This window comes from Entelurus aequoreus, linkage group LG17, assembly GCF_033978785.1.
Source record: "Entelurus aequoreus isolate RoL-2023_Sb linkage group LG17, RoL_Eaeq_v1.1, whole genome shotgun sequence".
Lineage (NCBI taxonomy): Eukaryota > Metazoa > Chordata > Actinopteri > Syngnathiformes > Syngnathidae > Entelurus > Entelurus aequoreus.
Window position 1 is genome coordinate 37,129,211 of NC_084747.1, and position 21,024 is coordinate 37,150,234.

Sequence of the window (21,024 nt, forward strand, 5' to 3'; positions counted from 1 at the left end):
GACAAGCAAAGCCTCTTCTCTATTTTAGAGCTGTATAGTCGATTGTAACCGGAAGAGGTACACACACACACACACACACACACACACACACACACACACACACACACACACACACACACACACACACACACACACACACACACACACACACACACTCATTCAGGTCAGCAGAATTAGACTATGTGCCGCTGACAGCCCTTGTCCCATTGAGTCAATAAGCATGTGTGCCGTTTAGAACAGTGGTCCCCAACCTTTTTGTAGCTGCGGACGCTTGAAAATTTGTCCCACGGACCGGGACATTTTTTATTTATTTATTTTTTGTCATAAAGAAATACAATCATGTGTGCTTACGGACTGTATCCCTGCAGACTGTATTGATCTATATTGATATATAATGTATATATTGTGTTTTTATGTTGATTTAATAAATAAAATAAATAAATAACTTTTTTTCTTTTTTTTTTTTTCTTGTCCGGCCCGGTACCATTTGGTCAACGGACCGGTACCGGTGGTCGGGGACCACTGGTTTAGAACACACACATCTTGTCAAGGAAACGACAAAAAACACCAGAGAAAAACAAATCCAGTTGCAGTCAGAAATGTGCATACACTCGTCATAGATGGACTTCATATTAATTTTAAACCACTAATGATTTATTTGAACTGTGCTTTGTTCACTGTAGAATAAAAGCATCAACAATTTATATGACATGCTGTAGAATCTAAATTATATGTACAAGTCCTTAAGCAGTGCTAAATTCCAAAATGTCTTTGGACCACTAGCCTTATTCTAAAGCGAGGGTCAGCAACCCGCGGCTCGAGAGACGCATGATGCGACTCTTTAGCTCCCTGGACCTCTTTCAGAGATGTGTGAAAATGGAAAAAGATGCAGGAAAAAAAAAAAAAATTGTTTTAATATGTTTTCTGTAAGAGAACAAACATGACACAAACCTTCCTAATTGTTAGAAATCCCACTGTTTATATTAAACATGCTTCACTGATGAGAGTATTTGGCAAGCACTGTTTTGTCCTACTAATTTCAGCGATCCTTGAACTCATCGTAGTTTGTTTACGTGTACAACTTTCTCCGACGCTGCCACAGAAAGACGTGTTTTATGTCACTCCTTCTTTGTCTCATTTTGTCCACTAAACGTTTTATGCTGTGCGTGGATGCACAAAGTTGAGCTTTGTTGATTTTATTGATTTGCTGGAGTGCTTATCAGGCATATATGGTCAATCCATGACTGCAAGCTAATCAATGCTAACTGCTATGCTAACATATTGCATCATTATGCCTCGTGTGTAGGTATATTTCAGTTCATTTAATTTCCTTTACTTACGTCCTCAGTGTATTTAATTTATATTTGCATGTATCATGACACATTATCTGTATGTAATATTGGCTGCATTTCTCATAGTTGTTTGTGTGCCATGTTGTTCCAGACCACAGCAAATGTTACCCAGCTTGCAAATATTGTAATAAATCCATTAGAAGAAGACAGCATGTTGTTTCCTTAAACTTGGACACACACATCTGTCCCTTTGGCCATTCTGAGCCAGTAATTTCCAGAAGTTATCTCATCCTGTGAGAAGTCTCCATTTTACTAATGATTTTTAATGTTGCAAAAATGTGTAGAATAAAAATCAAAATACAACATTTCTGTCAACAAAGATTTGCGTTAGCCTTTGATAGTAGGCTAATATAGACACGTACATCATGTGTTGCCTTCATTATAACATTTACATAAGGCTTTTAATTTTGGGGGGCTCCAGACAGATTTTTTTGGGGAATTTTTGGTCCGATATGGCTCTTTCAACATTTTGGGTTCCCGACCTCTGCTCTAAACTGTGATCATGGTTTTGACTATTGCTGATAGTTTCTCATAACTACAGCAGCCTATTGGAGAAAAACAACCCATTTCAACAAACTCCACCAATTCTGCCAAGAATAGCGGTCAAATATGCAGCCAGAATTTTGCCAGATGATCGGTGATGGTGTCTGGTCGGGGTGAAACATGCTAAGAAACTTTTAGTCAAGGATACTTGGCGTTGTACTGTATGTACACTACCGTTCAAAAGTTTGGGGTCACCCAAACAATTTTGTGGAATAGCCTTTATTTCTAAGAACAAGAATAGACTGTCGAGTTTCAGATGAAAGTTCTCTTTTTCTGGCCATTTTGAGCGTTTAATTGACCCCACAAATGTGATGCTCCGGAAACTCAATCTGCTCAAAGGAAGGTCAGTTTTGTAGCTTCTGTAACGACCTAAACTGTTTTCAGATGTGTGAACATGATTGCACAAGGGTTTTCTAATCATCAATTAGCCTTCTGAGCCAATGAGCAAACACGTTGTACCATTAGAACACTGGAGTGATAGTTGCTGGAAATGGGCCTCTATACACCTATGTAGATATTGCACCAAAAAACAGACATTTGCAGCTAGAATAGTCATTTACCACATTAGCAATGTATACAGTGTATTTCTTTAAAGTTAAGACTAGTTTAAAGTTATCTTCATTGAAAAGTAAAGTGCTTTTCCTTCAAAAATAAGGACATTTCAATGTGACCCCAAACTTTTGAACGGTAGTGTATATCCTGCAGTGTCAGTGGACATACAGTACAGGCCAAAAGTTTGGACACACCTTCTCATTCACAACACAACTGATGGTCCCAACCCCATTGATAAAGCAAGAAATTCCACTAATCAACCCTGATGAGGCACACCTGTGAAGTGAAAATCATTTCAGGTGACTACCTCTTGAAGCTCATCGAGAGAATGCCAAGAGTGTGCAAAGCAGTAATCAGCGCAAAGGGTGGCTCTTTTGAAGAAACTAGAATATAAAACATGTTTTCAGTTATTTCACCTTTTTTTGTTAAGTACATAACTCCAAATGTGTTCATTCATAGTTTTGATGCCTTCAGTGATAATCTACAATGTAAATAGTCATGAAAATAAAGAAAACACATTGAATGAGAAGGTGTGTATAAACTTTTGGCCTGTACTGAATATTTTTGGTCTTTTTCTTTTGTCAGGAAAATAAAAATAACAAAACACAAATGTCCAATGCAGACGAAGCTGGTTCTGAGAAGGACATTTTTGAGCATTTGTAATGAGAGAACATTTCAAAATAAATTGGATATTTTACCTGGCTTCATACTTGACAGAATTCATTTAAAATTGGTTGTTTCCCCCCAAGAGAAACCACCAAAGAGAAACCACCATTTGCAGTCAATCTTGATCACGAATGAGAATAACAGGGCCTGCATCCATCAATCCATTTTCTACCGCGTGTCCCTTCCGGGTTCGCAGGAGGTGCTGGAGCCTATCTCAGCTGCATTTGGGCGGTAGGCGGGGTACACCCTAGACAAGTCGCCACCTCATTGCAGGGCCAACACTGATAGAAAGACAACATTCACACTCACATTCACACACTAGGGCCAGTTTAGTGTTGCCAATCAACCTATCCCCAGGTGCATGTCTTTGGCGGTGGGAGGAAGCCGGAGTACCCGGAGGGAACCCACGCAGTCACGGGGAGAACATGCAAACTCCAAACAGAAAGATCCAGAGCCCTCGGGACCTTCGTATTGTGAAGCACATGCACTAACCTCTGTTCCACCGTGCTGCCCCGTTAATAGGGCCTGTCAAATTAAAATACATTACAATATGCATAGGCGCCGATCCCGTGGGTGCTTCGGGGCCCGAGCACCCACGGACAATGCCGAACACCCACGTGGGATTGACGCCAACTTTCAATTTTTATAATAATTGTTTTTTTTAACCTATCTTTTTGTAGTTAATTTTGTGTCGAGTTTGGTCTGTTTTCCAAAATAATAAAGCCACATATGGGATATTAACTTCGCTGAACATCTTTTTTTTTTTTTAATACACACACAACGAGCAGCCACTGGCATAAATGTAGATCGGCGCCTATGACAATATGTAAGTAATTGTAGGTCAATATTTTAGCCTGATACATTTTGACACAATGTAAAAGAGAGAAAATCTTAAATGAAATAAAAAGGATGCAGCCAATTTTAATGTACATTGTCATTCCACCCTGTAAAAAGTTTTTTAAAAACTCATTAGGAGCCCAGCATTGACAAGCGTATGCAAACTTGTGAGCGCACCTGCAGACATATTCTGTGCCGCTGTAATGAGAGGAAATGCGAGTGAGTCAGGCAAACAGTCGGCCTAAATGGCTGCCAACGTTACACCAACCTCACTACATTGTGTCCTTGGAAGAGGGGAAAAAAATAATTTTTCAGTGTGTATTCCCCTCCTCACTCTGGAATGGCGCGCATAAATCGGCGGATGAAACTCCCATGACATGGTGTGGAGAGCCTCTTAAAGAGGCCCGTTGTTGATCCTGCTTTGATTAGAACATTGCTTAAGTGTTCTCGTCCTTCCAGTCTGTTTTAGGTGCTGACAAAAAAAAAAAAACAATAACCTGAGTGTCCGCTATGACTCGCTGGCAGCTAAGAGCAGAAGCATCTGACACTTTTCTAACACGCATGTCCTTTTTTTTTTGAAGGATTCCTCCCTCCCTCCTTTATCACATAGTGGGTCTTCAGATGCTTCTTTTTGTTGCTCTTTTAGATAGAAATCAAGGAACACATGTTTGCCCTGCAGCTGCGCAAGAAATCACCACTAACCTTGTGTGCTCCTTGTGCTCTTTGCTGATAAACAAAAGGACCCCCGGGCTTGTCGGAATCTAAGGTCAGTCTGCCTCCTGTTTACCTGTTTTCTCTCTTCAAAAGCATCACCGTCCTAAGTAATAAGTGCAAACAATACATTATATGTTTGTATTTCACAGATCTCTTTGAGACCTTTTGTCGACATTCATTCCGTGTGATGTGGTTCAAATGAGTCCTGAACCACACCCTACTCTTACAGGGTTTCCCAAACCGAAGGTCTTTGCACTGGGTCTGAGTTAAATGCTGTAAGGCAAACCTTTTTCCACCAAATAAACTTGTTCTCGGATCAACGATAACATTTCATTTGAATTCAAATTCAGCTTATCTTTGGTTCATGAATATATTAACTAATTAATATATTGTTATGTCTTTCGAATATAATTCTATATCCTGAGGTTCGTCTAATTCAGGCCTGGGCAATTATTTTGACTTGGGGGCCACATTTAGAGAAAATAATGTGTCTGGGGGCCGGTATACCTATTTTTAGGAACACTAATACAAAACTTCACAATAATGTCTGATTGAATGCTAAAAACGTTACGACAGACCGCCTTAAAAAACGTAATGGAATTTTTACATTTTTCTATGAATGATAAAACACTGAATATTGACATAATATGAATGTCACACCCCAAAAATGCAACAAACAGTGAAATATAAACGCGAAGGGTACAACATAAACCCACCTACTGAAATTTGCTGAATTTCCCCCAGGGATTAATAAAGTACTTTATATTCTATTATATTCTATATATCACTAAGCTTTAGAACTTTGTTGTGAAAATCTCCTTCCGCGTCTGTGGAAACGCTTCCCGCCCACACGGCTCGGTGCCTCGTCTGAGCTGCTGTGACGTACATTACCATAATAACTCATTAGATGACCATGGTAACTAATTAAATTACCATAGTAACTGGTAAATCATCCATAAGCGCAGATTCCAAACATTGAAATACTTTGTATAGTTCAAGACTTACGGCCATTAGAAAACATCACTGCACATCATAATGGCAGCTACAGTTTCCATCTTAAAGATCTAAAAAAATATTTGGGAATGTCCGGCGGGCCAGATTGAAAAGCTCAACGGGCCGCATGTGGCCCCCGGGCCTTAATTTGCCCAGGCCTGCTCTAATTGGAACTTGCCTACCAACATGTTTGAGAATCAAGACAATCAAGCAGGCACACAAATCTTAAATTCTTGATTGTACACTGTCAAAAAGATGATATATCTGACTAAGTTTGGGAAACCCTAGTAGTCCCAAACGGCAATTAACAGAATTTTATGGCTGTCTCTGAGAAATTTGGAGTTGTACGCGTAAATTTCAATGGCTCATAGTACTGTTAATCCAGCCCTTTGTCGAGAAAATGTGGCAAGCAAGTCCTCACCTGTGTGCGCTAGAAGAAAGTACCCTTAGTGTTGCTGCACAAAATCTTTTTGAAAGCCATCCTAAATTCTTTGTTGAAGATGGTGTAGATGACTGGGTTGAGACAAGAGTTGCAGTACCCGATCCAGAAGAAGAACTTAAAGAGCGGGTCTGGGATAGCGCAGGTCTCGGGGCACACGGCCTGCAGGGAGTAGGAGAAGAAGAAGGGGAACCAGCACACCACGAAGACCCCGATGACCACGGCCAGGACGAAAGTGAAGCGCTTCTCTCTGTTGAGCATGGCTTTGCGCCTGGCCGCCCCGGGGTTGGTCTCTCGTCTGGACTTCCTCCCCGGCACCAGCCGAGCTCCCTTTGAAGTGGCGATCATGTTCCTGTATCGCTTGATGGAGCCAGGGGAGTGGATGCCCCCTCCTGCGGGTGAGCCCGGCATACTGGCGCTGCCCCTGCCCCCGCCGTGGCTGGCCTCGCTGTCCGTGCTGGAGATGTCGCCGTTGTTGTTGTCAGATTTGTTGCCCTTTTGCTGCTTGACCTTCTTGGCGGCCTCTTTAGACTTGGCTGGAGAGGCCTGGGGCGCCGGCAGTGGAGCAGCAGGTGGTGCATGGAGCGAGGTATCTAAGGAGCTGGTGACTGGGCTCATGGCTGGAGAAGGGGGTGGAGGTTGGAGGTTATTAGGGTTGGGGTCCTGGGAGGGTTGCGTCTTCCCCCCTGAAGGAGACGGTGTAATGGCGAGGGTGGGGGGTCTGTCATTGTACATTTTCTTAGGGGCAGACTGTTTTTCGTCCTCGTTCTCCCTGCCGTTGGCTTGTAAGTGCCGCTTCGCTTGACTCGGCGTGGCGCCGCCGACACCCTCCTTGCGAGGCTCCCCAGGGGGGCACCGTGTTCTCTGCTTTGCAATTTGGTAGATTCTCACGTAGACAAGGATCATGATGAGGCACGGAGCGAAGAAGGAGCCGATGGTGGAGTAAAGAATGTACCAGCGCTCGTCGTTGAGCTGGCACTGAGGACCCCTCTCACTCGCCAGGTCGCCTCCCTCGCTCTTATTGAGGGACAGCAAGGGAGGGAAGGAAATAATGGCGGAGATGAACCACACCACCACGATGGCAGCTTTGATGCGTTTGGGAGTCCGCTGGCGACCGTAGGTCACCCTGGAGATGGACAGGTAGCGGTCCAGAGAGATGGCGCACAGGTGCACGATGGACGAGGTGCAGAAGAGCACATCCAAGGCCAGGTAGATCTCACACCACAGAGACTTGAAGTACCAGTAGCCCAGAAGTTCATTGGCCAGTGAGAAGGGGATGATAAGCGTGGCCACCAAGATGTCGGCGGCGGCCAGTGACACCAGGAAAAGGTTTTGGGGACCTTGCAGGGCGCGGCTGGTCAGGACGGCGATGATGACCAGCACGTTCCCCACGATGGTGAAGAGCACCATCAGGGTGATGGCGGTGGCGAAGGCCGCCGTGGCTTCGGGGGAGTAGGGTGCCAGCTTGAGGACGCTCTGGTTGCAGGGGACGGAGGCGCCGCTCACATTCCAGCCGTTTAGCTCCAGAGAGCAGCCGCCCTCTGGCACCGAGCCCATGCTTGGGTCACCTCTCCTGAGGTCCTTACGGATAAAAACGGGACAAGCGGTAGAAAATGGATGGATGGATGGATGATCACTTATTATTTCTATTTGATCTCATCCATGCACAGTGAACAATCATTTACCTCTGTTGTGTCTGCTGCTTCCTCCCAACGTTAGCTCCCTTGCATCCTCCACGACGGTGCTTCCAATTCCATTGTAAGCTGGCAAAAAACACTTGTGGGGTTTTCTTCTTGCGTCAGGACACGGTTCAACGCCTTTTAATTACAAAAAAAAAAAAAAAAAAAAAAAAAAAAGAGCCCTGACTCCATAAAAACACAGAAAGCTCGGACTCCATAAAAAAGAAGAAAAAATGGCTGTGACATTGCACAGTTTGTCCGTGCGTAAATCAAAGTGCGCGACTCCAACTTGTCCCGGCTCGTAAACACACGCGATCATTCAAACTGTCAAGAAGTGGATGAGAAAAGGGAGGAGAGGATTGTCACATTGTCTCTGCGCGTCTTCGCTTGAAAACGCGCCTTGTTCGGTGCGCGAAAAAGTCCGCGAAGCTCATCTTTGGACAATATTTACCGCGTGTCTTCCCCACTTACTCCATGAGCACCTTCTTCCCGCGTCTGCTGGCCACATCAAACCCACGCACACGCATTCAATGATCGGCCCGTTCCTCGATGCGTAGCTGGAGCGGCTCCTGTGGAAAACATCAGCATGCAGCCTCTGAGGCGCATCTTCACTTGAGGAGTGGACTTGGGTCTGGGTTCCTCCCATCTCCTCCCCCCCCCCCCGCCCCCTCCCAACTACCGCTCTCTCCAGTGCCCTTCTTCAGACCCAGTGACGTCACGGCGGAGCTGCAGGCGTCACGGGATCTTAACAACCATCCACCCAACTGATTCTATACCCCACTAAATATATCTATCTATCTATCTATCTATCTATCTATCTATCTATCTATCTATCTATCTATCTATCTATCTATCTATCTATCTATCTATCCATCTATCTATCTATCTATCTATCTATCTATCTATCTATCTATCTATCTATCTATCTATCTATCTATCTATCTATCTATCTATCTATCTATCTATCTATCTATCTATCTATCTATCTATCTATCTATCTATCTATCTATCTATCTATCTATCTATCTATCTATCTATCTATCTATCTATCTATCTATCCATCCATCCATCCATCCATCTATCTATCTATCTATCTATCTATCTATCTATCTATCTATCTATCTATCTATCTATCTATCTATCTATCTATCTATCTATCTATCTATCTATCTATCTATCTATCTATCTATCTATCTATCTATCTATCTATCTATCTATCTATCTATCTATCTATCCATCCATCCATTTTCACCAAGTACCGCTTCAGAAAACACTTGGCTTTCCAAATACCACCATAATGACCAAAATTGAAATACAGTAGCAGTGTAGGCCTAAGTGTTCATTAAAAACAAGGCAGATTTAAAAAAAACAATTTTTAACAAGTATATCAAATATTTTCCGCCATTGTTTGAACAGTAACACCGTGTTTGAATATTAAGTAAAGTGCTCCTTTGATGTAACACCAGTGGTTGGCATACTGCAGTTTGAGAATCCCTGGACGAGAGCAACCGGCGTGGGGTAAAAAACAAACTTCCAGGATAGTTTCGTGCATAAAAGAGTTGAACTTTTTACCAAGAGTATTGCTTTGCATGCTTTTCATCGCTTCCATCTATCATCAATGCTTCTGAAAAGGACCTTGCTGTGAGAATAATGTCCGTCTCTGCGCATTTATAGCCTTTGCTTTTCTTCGCTTCGCAGCCATTTAGGGCCATCAGGCGTCTTTTAATGGCCAAGGACAAACATGTTCACTCTTGTTTTATATGCCATACATTCACTTATACACATATATCCTACCTCCAGGCTCTATATTTCATGTGATTTCTCATGGATCTTATGAACAGGCAGTTTGTTTGTGTCTTCTTGGGACGCCGCGAGAGTGGGACCTCCCAATATATATATATAAAAAAAGGAAGTCTCCTTTATGAAGAATGCCTCCCTTCAGTTATGGCTGTGCTTATTTGTCAGTGATACCAACCTCGCTATGAATCATGGGATATGCTCTGTGTACTTTTCTGGACTGGTCACATTTTTATATGAAAAAACATTATTCTGCAAAAGGAATTGTAAGTACCTCACATATAAGCAACCAACTCACAGTTTATCTTGTCAAAGTATTGAAATTAAACTAGAGTAGTCAATGTATAGCTTGTAAAGACTACTATGCACTAGGGTTGTACGGTATACCGGTACTAGTATAGTACCGCGATACTAATGAATCATATTCAGTACTATACCGCCTCTAAAAAGTACCGGCCCCCGCCCCTCCTTTTTTTTAACGGGCATGAAGGCGCCTCGTCACGTTGTGACATTGTTAGTTTTACGAGCAGAGGAGCATGTTCGGCAACGCACAATCATGGCGTACTTACAAGCAGACACAGTGTGTAGACAGAACAGGGAGAACGGATGCATTTTGGCTTAAAAACTAATGATAAAGGTGAAGTTATAACACTAAAATGCCCTCAGGAAGAGGTGCTTTAAGACATGGCTAGCTAGCTAGCGGCTAATGTCCAGCCGCCGTCTGCAGTGTTTTAGCTACTTCTAAATCACTAATCCTCGCCTCCATGGCGACAAATAAAGTAAGTTTCTTACAAGTATCATCCCTGCAGGACGAGGAATAGCTAAACATGCTTCACTACACACCGTACCTCACCGGCGTGACAATGTAAACAAACGCCAAAAGTGGATCTACACCTGACATCCACTGTAATGATACCAAGTACAGGAGTGTATCTAGTCGATACTACTATGATTACATCAATATTTTTTTAGCATCACAAAATCTTTTTTTGTTTTTTTAAAATGTATATTATGTTTATAAACTCAGGAAATATGTCCGTGGACACATGAGGACTTTGAATATGACCAATGTATGATCCTGTAACTACTTGGTATCGGATCAATACCCAAATTTGTGGTATCATCCAAAACTAATGTAAAGTATCAAACAACAGAAGAATAAGTGATTATTACATTTTAACAGAAGGGTAGATAGAACATGTTAAAAGAGAAAGTAACCACATATTAACAGTAAATGAACAATGAGATTAATAATCAATTTTCTACCACTTGTCCTTAATAATTTTGACAAAATAGTAGAATGGAAAATGACACAATATGTTACTGCATACATCAGCAGACTAATTAGGAGCCTTTGTTTGTTTACTTACTACTAAAAGATAAGTTGTCTAGTGTGTTCACTATTTTATTTAAGGACACAATTGCAATAATAAACATATGTTTGATGTACCCTAATATATTTTGTTAAAATAAAGCCAATAATGCCTTTTTCTGTGGTCCCCTTTATTTTTGAAAAGTATCGAAAAGTATCAAAATACATTTTGGCACCGGTACAGGTACCAAAATATTGGTATTGGGACAGCCCTACTATGCACTAATATGACTCACCACACAGCCACGGGTGTCTAAATAACTGGCAACACACATGAGGACACTTCACTGTGACAATGTGCAAATTGGTGTGAGCATCATTATTATCTTCAAAGATTCTTTATTGGCAATTTTTCCATACGTGCAAAACATAAGAAAGAATCGAGATACCGCTTGTGCTCCTCCACCTTCCTCATGTGGACGCTCCACTTCAGGTTTGGAGGAGACATGCTTGGCCACTCCATCCCCTTCCCTTTCAGCTGCGTCAGCAAGACACTTGTCGTCCTGAAGGTGTGTCTGGGTTCAGTTTTCCACGAGAAGGAACATGGTCTGCTTCACCACTTCACAAAGCTTGTTGGAATTAATGTTTCTGTGTCGGCAGCATGTATGCATTATGATTGGAAAACCACTCTTACCCTGGTACTCACTCAGCCAGCTGTTCAGACAATAATGGCTGTCTGTTGGGTACTTTTTTGTGGACAGTACATCTAAATTATGTTCAGGTTTAATTTCAATACTACAGAAGGGAAGGGATTCATATGGCCCCATTCCTGAGTGGATCTCAGGTGAGATTATATATATATATACTGTATATATATATATATATATATATATATACACATACATATGTAAAGCCTGTTTCGCCGGTTTCCCTGCTCGTCAGGGGATTTTATAATAATAATAAAATCCCCTGACGAGCAGGGAAACCTGCGAAATGGGCTTGTAGGGATGATATAGCCTCTGTGTTTTTTCCTGACCTAACGTGTATTCCTCTCTATTGAGCACTGTATAACGGATAAACCACAGAAACCTCGACTATATATATATATATATATATATATATATATATATATATATATATATATATATATATATATATATATATATATATATATATATATATATATATATATATATATATATATATATATACATACACTGTATATATAATATGTAAATATTACATTTATGTTATACTTTATATTGCTACTATGGTACATTTTTAGTCTACTTAATGCCTGTTTTATCCTTTCCATCCTTATCCTTTCTATCCTTTGTAACTGAGCTACTGTGTGGAACAATTTCCCTTGTTTGTAAAGTTTGTCTAAGTCTAAGTCTAAGTCTAATGTTGCGATGCAGTCTGCTTAAAATGATGGAAAGCGCCACTCTACGTTGTGGTCAAAGTTGGAATTGCCACAAAATACATTTTAAGAAATTTTGTCTGGCAGCTTAACCCTGTAAGACCCAAATATAGAAAATCCTGAAGAAGAAAAAATTTGACCTTTCAAATGTTGTTGTAGGAGGCATTTGATGCAGAAATTGAAGAGTTAAAAAAATGTTTATGTATGTTTTTAGAGAAATGTTGTAATATTGCAACATTGGGCTTTGATGGGAGCAGAATTTCTGTATTTGTACTCACGTTGTCTGAACAACTAAGGGTTCATTTGCAGGGTTGATTGCTTACTTATCCCCATAACGGTATATACCATTAATAATAATCACGCATTAGTTATATTTTTTATGAAGTCATCTATTACAAATATAAAAAATATGAAACAAGATAAAACTCTTAAAAAACACTTTTTCCCCCTCTTTTTTTCTTTTCATGACATTGGTCATGAAGACTTTCATTGGTGGTGAAAGTCCTAAAAACAGTCCGTGTCGTCTGTAAAACAAAGGCGAACATCACACTTTCTGCATTGTGTGTTGGTGTATCCTGTATTGCAGTGTCTGCAGCATCATCATCTCATCCACAGAGTTGTGCTCTTCTGGTACCACCTGCAGGCATTTCTCTCTGAATGAATCAAGCCAGAGTCTGAGTTTCCATAGTTTGTCTTTCTTTTCCATCTCAGATACTGTCATGTTGTTTACAAAATGTAATGACGTCAACAGGGATTTGAATCTGTTGCATGGCATCACATCAGCAACAGGTGGTGGACCAAGTTCTCAGGGTAGACAATAGTGTCTGCCTGGTAAGTCGCTTTGGACAAAAGTGTCCAAATTCCATCAACGTGTAATGTAAATGGTTTAATGGCTCTAATTATTATACTAAAAGGAAAACATGCATACCCCCATTACATCCACACATTCAGGAACATTACTTTCCCCAGAACTGAATTGTCTGTTGATATCCTTGACCAAAGTCATGGATTTTTAGGTCAGGCTGATCAATTAACTACATTTTTTAGAGATAAAACTTTTAAATCAGTCACCAGAACACAACACAAGGGTAAAATGTATACTATCCATGTATAAAGAAAATACTTCAGGCAGTGATGTAGTGGAGGGAATACAACCTGTTTGAGCCCACTGTAACAAGCCAGCTATTTAGACTACCACATTCACCCAGTGTTGTATAATTGCAACAATTATATAACAAGCTCTAAATGAAATGTGATGCATCTGTTCCACAATAACTACATATGTACTTGCTCTAGACATTGTAATAACAACCAAAAAAAATATAAAAGACATTTTACTTACTTGAATCTGATTAATCCAGTCCAATGAAACTAATAGATGTTGTTCGAAGGAAACCTTGAGAGGTTGTGTGAGTTCATGGCCAGAAGGCGTGAGTAAATGTGGTCAAATAAATATATATATATATATATATATATATATATATATATATATATATATATATATATATATATATATATATATATATATATATATATATATATATATATATATATATATATATATATATACTACCGTTCAAAAGTTTGGGGTCACCCAAACAATTTTGTGGAATAGCCTTCATTTCTAAGAACAAGAATAGACTGTCGAGTTTCAGATGAAAGTTCTCTTTTTCTGGCCATTTTGAGCGTTTAATTGACCCCACAAATGTGATGCTCCAGAAACTCAATCTGCTCAAAGGAAGGTCAGTTTTGTAGCTTCTGTAACGAGCTAAACTGTTTTCAGATGTGTGAACATGATTGCACAAGGGTTTTCTAATCATCAATTAGCCTTCTGAGCCAATGAGCAAACACATTGTACCATTAGAACACTGGAGTGATAGTTGCTGGAAATGGGCCTCTATACACCTATGTAGATATTGCACCAAAAACCAGACATTTGCAGCTAGAATAGTCATTTACCACATTAGCAATGTTTAGAGTGTATTTCTTTAAAGTTAAGACTAGTTTAAAGTTATCTTCATTGAAAAGTACAGTGCTTTTCCTTCAAAAATAAGGACATTTCAATGTGACCCCAAACTTTTGAACGGTAGTTTATATATATATATAACAGATTGCTTTTTAGGATGGTTAAATGTAACGTTGTAATTTTACAACAAGGGGTCTTACAGGGTTAAGTGGATATTAAGTGGATAGTGCACCCCCCAATTCGTCACGTTTCATGTGTCAGGTAAACCGTGAGGAATGGCATATGAATCCCCTTCCTGCTGTATTTTCCCTTGAGAATATATGCAGTAAATGTACTTGCTTTGAGATACATGAAGTGCTGATGTGTTCTTTGATATCAGGCGTGTCAAACTGGTTTTCATTGAGGGCCACTTCGCAGTTATGGTTTCCCTCAGAGGGCTTTAACAGTGAATAATATACAGTATGAATATAAATGTGTATATGTAAAACATCTGTATAATTGTCTGTCTTTTTTTTAACGTACGCTGTACAAAACCAAACCTTTAGATTGTACTGTATAAAACTGGCAGCTCGATCGCCACAATTTTACCGTAATATTTGCAGGTTTTTAAATTATTTTTTTTACAGTATATAAAATAAAAAAATAAATGCAAATAAATTAAATGGAATGGAAAAATGGTACCACTGGTTTTTTAACGTAAAAATTCATGCATGTTTTTTATACTGTAATATCTACAGTTGTTGTGTTTTATAGTGCATTAATACTCCATATTGAAAGTGGATTTTACTGTAAAAAAAATTTTTACTATAAAGTTTTGACATGAACAGTTTGTTGGATTATTTGCTTTGAAATCATAAGTCAAGCAGATATTGAAGTATTTATCTTTATTTGAACAATAACATTGTTTTGAAATGTATGATGATATAATATTTTGTTTTATTATGAGAGATGATTAAATTGTAAATATGTGTAATTGTACGCAGTACATTTATTTTTGTAATACATTTATTAAGAAAAGATAAGGCACTTTATTTACACATCGTCATGATTCGCTGCCCAGATCATTTTTGTTTAGTTTTCGATTCCCTCACTTCCTGTTTTGAGCACCCCTGGGTTTGTGTTTTAAGTTGCCATGACTGCAGATTGTTTTCACTTGCCTCTGATTAGTGTTAGGGACGCTCACCTGCTCCTGGGCACTAATCAGAGAGCTATTTATTCCCGCTGTTCTCCACACTCTCAATCAATCAATCAATCAATCAATCAGGCAAAGTTTCTTTATATAGCCCTAAATCACAAGTGTGTCAAAGGGCTGCACAAGCCACGACGAGATCCTCGGCTCAGATCCCACATCAGGGCAAGGAAAAACTCAACCCAATGGACTACAATGACAAACCTTGGAGTGGACCGCAGATGTGGGGACCTATCCATTGCTATTCTTTATAAAGTAAGACACATGCTGAATAAGACATGTCTGCATATGTTATATTATTATTTTATTTTTCCATATTTAACATATTGTGTTGAAGTTTGGGGAAACACAGACCTAATAATTAAACTTCAAAAAAGGGTAATTAGAACAATACACAAAGTGTGCTACTAAGAACCTACCAATCCATTATTTATAAGTTCTAATGAGTTACAATTTTTAGATATGTTTTTAAAAACATTGGAAATTATGTTTTGAGTAAAGAACAACAGCCTTCCAGCTGGTATTCTTAGGTTATTTAAATTAAGAGGAGAAAACTATAATTTACGGGCGATATTGATTTTTGAAATAGGTAAAGTAAGAACGAATATAAAATACAAATGTATTTCAGTTTTAGGAGTTAAATGGTGGAACAAACTCAAAATCAATGGGATGAAAGTAATTTTCCATTATTACACCTTTCAGCTTTCTTAAACCTTAACAAAGAACTACATGTCTTCAACTCATTGAAGACATGTAGTTATTTGTTAAGGTTTAAGAAAGCTGAAAGGTGTAATAATGGAAAATTACTTTCATCCCATTGATTTTTTGAACGTTGATGTTCCAGGTAATCTAATTTTCAGTAAATGTACAGGATAGGCCAGGGGTCGGCAACCCGCGGCTCTAGAGCCGCATGTGGCTCTTTAGCGCCGCCCCAGTGGCTATCTGGAGCTTTTTTTTAAATGTATGAAAAATGGAAAAACATGAGGAAAAAAAAAAGTTTTTGTTTTAATATGGTTTCCGTAGGAGGACAAACATGACGCAAACCTCCCTAATTGTTATAAAGCACACTGTTTGTATTAAACATGCTTCACTGATTTGAGTATTTGGCGAGCGCCGTTTTGTCCTACTAATTTTGGTGGTCCTTGTAGTTTGTTTACATGTATAACTTTCTCCGACTTTCTAGGACGTGTTTTATGACACTTCTTTTTCTGTCTCATTATGTCCACCAAACTTTTAACGTTGTGCATGAATGCACAAAGGTGAGTTTTGTTGATGTTATTGACTTGTGTGGAGTGCTAATCAGACATTTTTGGTCACTGCATGACTGCAAGCTAATCGATGCTAACATGCTATTTAGGCTAGCTATATGTACATATTGCAGCATTATGCCTCATTTGTAGCTATATTTGAGGTAATTTAGTTTCCTTTAAGTCATCTTAATTAAATTTATATCTCATGACACACTATCTGTATGTAATATGGCTTTTAATTTTTTGCGGCTCCAGACAGATTTGTTTTTGTATTTTTGGTCCAATATGGCTCTTTCAACATTTTGGGTTGCCGACCCCTGGGATAGGCAAATATAAGCCTTGGCTTAAGCCTATTCCTTTTTCGGTCATTCTTTTTCTTTTCTTTTTGTGTGTGAATGTGTATGATTGTTAATATGTATAATCTGTGCTGTTAAATTGATCACACAAAATATGACCGAAATAAGCTCATTTCAATCATTCATTCATTCATAATTTGCAGACTATAATTACTGGTTTGCAAAAAAATATTTTTAACCCAAATAGGTGAAATTAGATCATCTCCCATGGCACGCCAGACTGTATCTCACGGCACACTAGTGTGCCGCGGCACAGTGGTTGAAAAACACTGGACTAGAGGAATGGACCTGCCTATTTCAGTGCCTGTGTAATTGAACCACGTTAGCTCCGACCTGGAGCCCTGCGAACGCTGCAGACACATAAGGCACTTGTGGCTCTCTGTGCTCATGCATTTTCATCATTACTTGACTCCCGTTCGAATCCCTATGCATTAAGCACCCTGCAGCACCCCCGCCATGCCTCATCCCCGCCCCACCACTAGCCCTAAAAAGCACCCCTCGCAGAATCCCTGGGTCAAGTATGTGATTGCACATTTAACAAGTCTGCTTGCGTCATGGCCCTAAAACCAAGCCGAACGATGCTGCGAGTTTGTGTTGTGCCAGAGTGCGTAGGTTGCCTGTGCGACATAAACACACACTAAGCTTCCCACGCATCCAAACACCTCATGAATGGTCCGTGGGTAGGAGGTCCTGTTTGTTTGCTAGCGCTCCCACCCTGCACACATTATTCATTAAATTAAAGAGAAGCCCTCCTGTGGAATGGCAGCTGGAGGCCCTGTTGAAGTAGGCTCCGATAATGGTTATTCATTTCCCCCCTCTCCATGCTACTCATTCTGGCTCAAAGCTTTTAAAGCGCCAAGCGCACTCCAGTGACGTTTCTCATGGGTGGATTTGCCTTCGGCGAAATATACACGAGGAGGTGTGCATGGTGACACCAATGGCACAGCAGTCAATGCACAATTCCCTGCTACTCAGGAGCCTTATTAGACTTAGACTTAGACTTAGACTTAGACTTAGACTTAGACTTCCTTTTTTTTGTCATTCAAATTTGAACTTTACAGTACAGATAAGAACAACATTTTGTTGCATTAGCTCATTGTAGTGCAGGATAAAAGAGTAATAAGGTGCAGATATACATAAATAGATTACTGTAAGATAAATATATTGCACTTTTGCATATGCATCCACGTTTATGGATGTATGTTATATTGTCTTTATATTCCAGCGAGTTAATCCATTTTTGGGGGGAATTGAGGGGATTATTATGATGCGTTCAAGAGTCTTATGGCCGGAGGAAAGAAGCTGTTACAGAACCTGGAGGTTCTGCTACGGAACCTCTTTCTAGGAAAAAATGCATTCTACTATTTTGCCACCACACAGTGGAATACACTACCAGCAGACCTTAAAATTCGAACTCCATCCATCCATTTTCTACCGATTGTCCCTTTTGGGGTCGCGGAGGGTGCTGGAGCCTATCTCAGAAGCCTTCGGGCGGAAGGCGGGGTACACCCTGGACGAGACGCCACCTCATCACAGGGCCAACACAGATAGACAGACAACATTCACACTCACATTCACACACTAGGGCCAATTTAGTGTTGCCAATCAACCTATCCGCAGGTGCATGTCTTTGGAGGTGGGAGGAAGCCGGAGTACCCGGAGGGAACCCACGCAGTCACAGGGAGAACATGCAAACTCCACACAGAAAGATTCCGAGCCCGGGATTGAACTCGGGACTATTCAGGACCTTCGAACTTCCCTGCTAAATTTTAAAACTGCCATAAAATCCTGGCTCAGCTCAACCTCTACCTGATCTGAACCAAAATTGATCCCCAGCAACTCTTCGAAGCATCAGGCAGGTATATGTGGTTATAGTGTATAGATATTTTCTCATTCTGTTTTGCACACTCTTGGAGTCAACATGTGCATAGTCATGTACATAGTGTCATGTACACAGTGTATATACCCCCCGACCCGATTTTTTGTATATATTGTTTTTCAAATCACCTGACATGTATACTGTGTATATGTACGTAATGTATCCATTTTTTGAACATATTTTTTAATATACATGTTACAGGTTATATATCTTTTATTATTGAATGTATCAAATGTGATGAATATTTAATGGACCACAATGGAAATAAGCCTTTTGGCTTTTTGTGCCATCCATTTGCCTTTTTAAAGCATTACATGGATTCAATTCTTTAAGATGTCAATAAACTTCTCAATCAATCAATCAATCAAAAGTCCAGCAGTGAAAACATTCCTTGGTGGGGGTGAGAGGAGTTTTTGCAGATTTTCTGAGCCCTGGTCAGGCAGCGGCTTTTTGCAATCTCCTGGATAGGAGGAAGTGGAGTCCTGATGATCTTTTCCGCTGTCCTCACCACTCTCTGCAGAGACTTCCAGTCTGACGTACCCATGGAGGCCATATGAAGCATGCAGGGGACCCTTTTGTCCTGGATCATGGAGTCACGTTTTAGAAAAAGCTATTTCCTCTGACACAAAATGTTCCTTCGTAAAGTAAATTGGAGATTTTTATCCCAACATCCTGAAGGACAGTTGTAGTTATCTCTGTGTGTGCGCGCACACACACACACACACACACACACACACACACACACACACACACACACACGACATCCAGCTCAGCTCTTTTATGAGCTTTTATTCAGATTATTTTTGAGTTGTGCAGTCGAGTGCTCTTGAATTTGTACCTTTGTCAGGACAAATGCTTGTCGTTTGACCGTGGCGCTTGCAGGAAGCAAAAAGGATTTGCTGCATATTTTGCATTGCATTACTGGCACAACACTGCATTTGAGGTGACGACTTTTCCAGGGTGTACCCTGCCTTGGTAGAAAATACAGGAAAAAACATGCACTCTCCAAAAAAACATAATAAAATAAAAACAAAGCGGTGCACGGCAAAAAGTGCACTTAAAAAAAAAGCAAGGCCAGCAACACTTGTGTCCTTCTTATTGTCACGGCCCGGGCGCATGGCAATGCGCATTCATCTATGAGCCCCACGGAGCGCACCTCGGGACACGCCCACGGCCGCTCATCTCCTCCACGCGTCACTCCGGCGGCAGCAAACTACTGCAATCAATCTGCACTCCGCGCTGTGATTTCTGAGCTTCCTGGGCTTCTTAAGCCAGTGCAGACTTGCGTTCCAGGCCAGAACGTAATCATCTGTTCCTGTACCGTAAGCGATCTAGCTCTATGCAACCTTGCTCTCTCTGTGTTCCCCACCATCGTGTTTGATTGGTCTTGTGTCTTCCTTGTCGTCTTTCCTGCAGTCTGCCTTCATTCCACGTGACGAGCTGTGCGTGTCGTCTTCCCCTGTGATTCCCTGTTCTTCCTCTCTGGTTCTCTGGCTGCCCCTTTTGGATTCTCGACCTCCCGCTTGGACACGGACCTTTTACGCCCCGCTTGGCCCCCGACTTCCTGCTTCTCTGACCGATCTATGAGCCTGCCCCTTTTTGGACTGGCCTCTAGCTCAACATTTACGGTAACCCTCAACAGCTAATTCATACACATAGTCGCACACACACACACTTTTAAATGTAGTCACACTCCATTCGCTAGTTGAATATATTATATTATTGTTTGTTATTATATATAGATATATATATATATATATCTATATATAGATATATATATAGATATATATATATATCTATATATATATCTATATATATATATATATATAGATATATATATATATATACTGTATATAGTTATATACATATATATATATACAATAAATACAGAGTTATACTACGCCGCCTTGTTGTCTGTGCCATCTACTCCCCCCGTACGTAACACTTATAATTTTAATATAAACTGCACAGGCGCTACCAAACACAGACCGGTTTCGACAAGGTCTACGTCAGTGTGCAATTTTTTTAACAGGAAGTGATGCACTTAAATGGTCACAGCTGTGGTCAATCAATTGATATA

The 21,024-nt window shown here is 40.3% G+C and overlaps 1 protein-coding gene across 1 annotated transcript; it reads right to left on the reverse strand.

The window, feature by feature from the left end:
• Positions 1-2,479: 2,479 nt before the first annotated feature.
• Positions 2,480-7,916, reverse strand: adra2b (adrenoceptor alpha 2B). Its single transcript, XM_062025627.1, has 2 exons — positions 7,782-7,916; positions 2,480-7,677 (listed from the first exon to the last, which is right to left on the reverse strand). The coding sequence occupies exon 2, from the start codon at positions 7,651-7,653 to the stop codon at positions 6,088-6,090; it is 1,566 nt and encodes a 521-aa protein (XP_061881611.1). The 5' UTR covers positions 7,654-7,677; positions 7,782-7,916; the 3' UTR covers positions 2,480-6,087.
• Between the last annotated feature and the right edge of the window lie 13,108 nt (positions 7,917-21,024).

Coding starts and splice junctions, on each gene's coding strand:
- adra2b (XM_062025627.1), bottom strand. CDS start 7,653: ATGGGCTCGGTGCCAGAGGGCGGCTGCTCTCTGGAGCTAAACGGCTGG.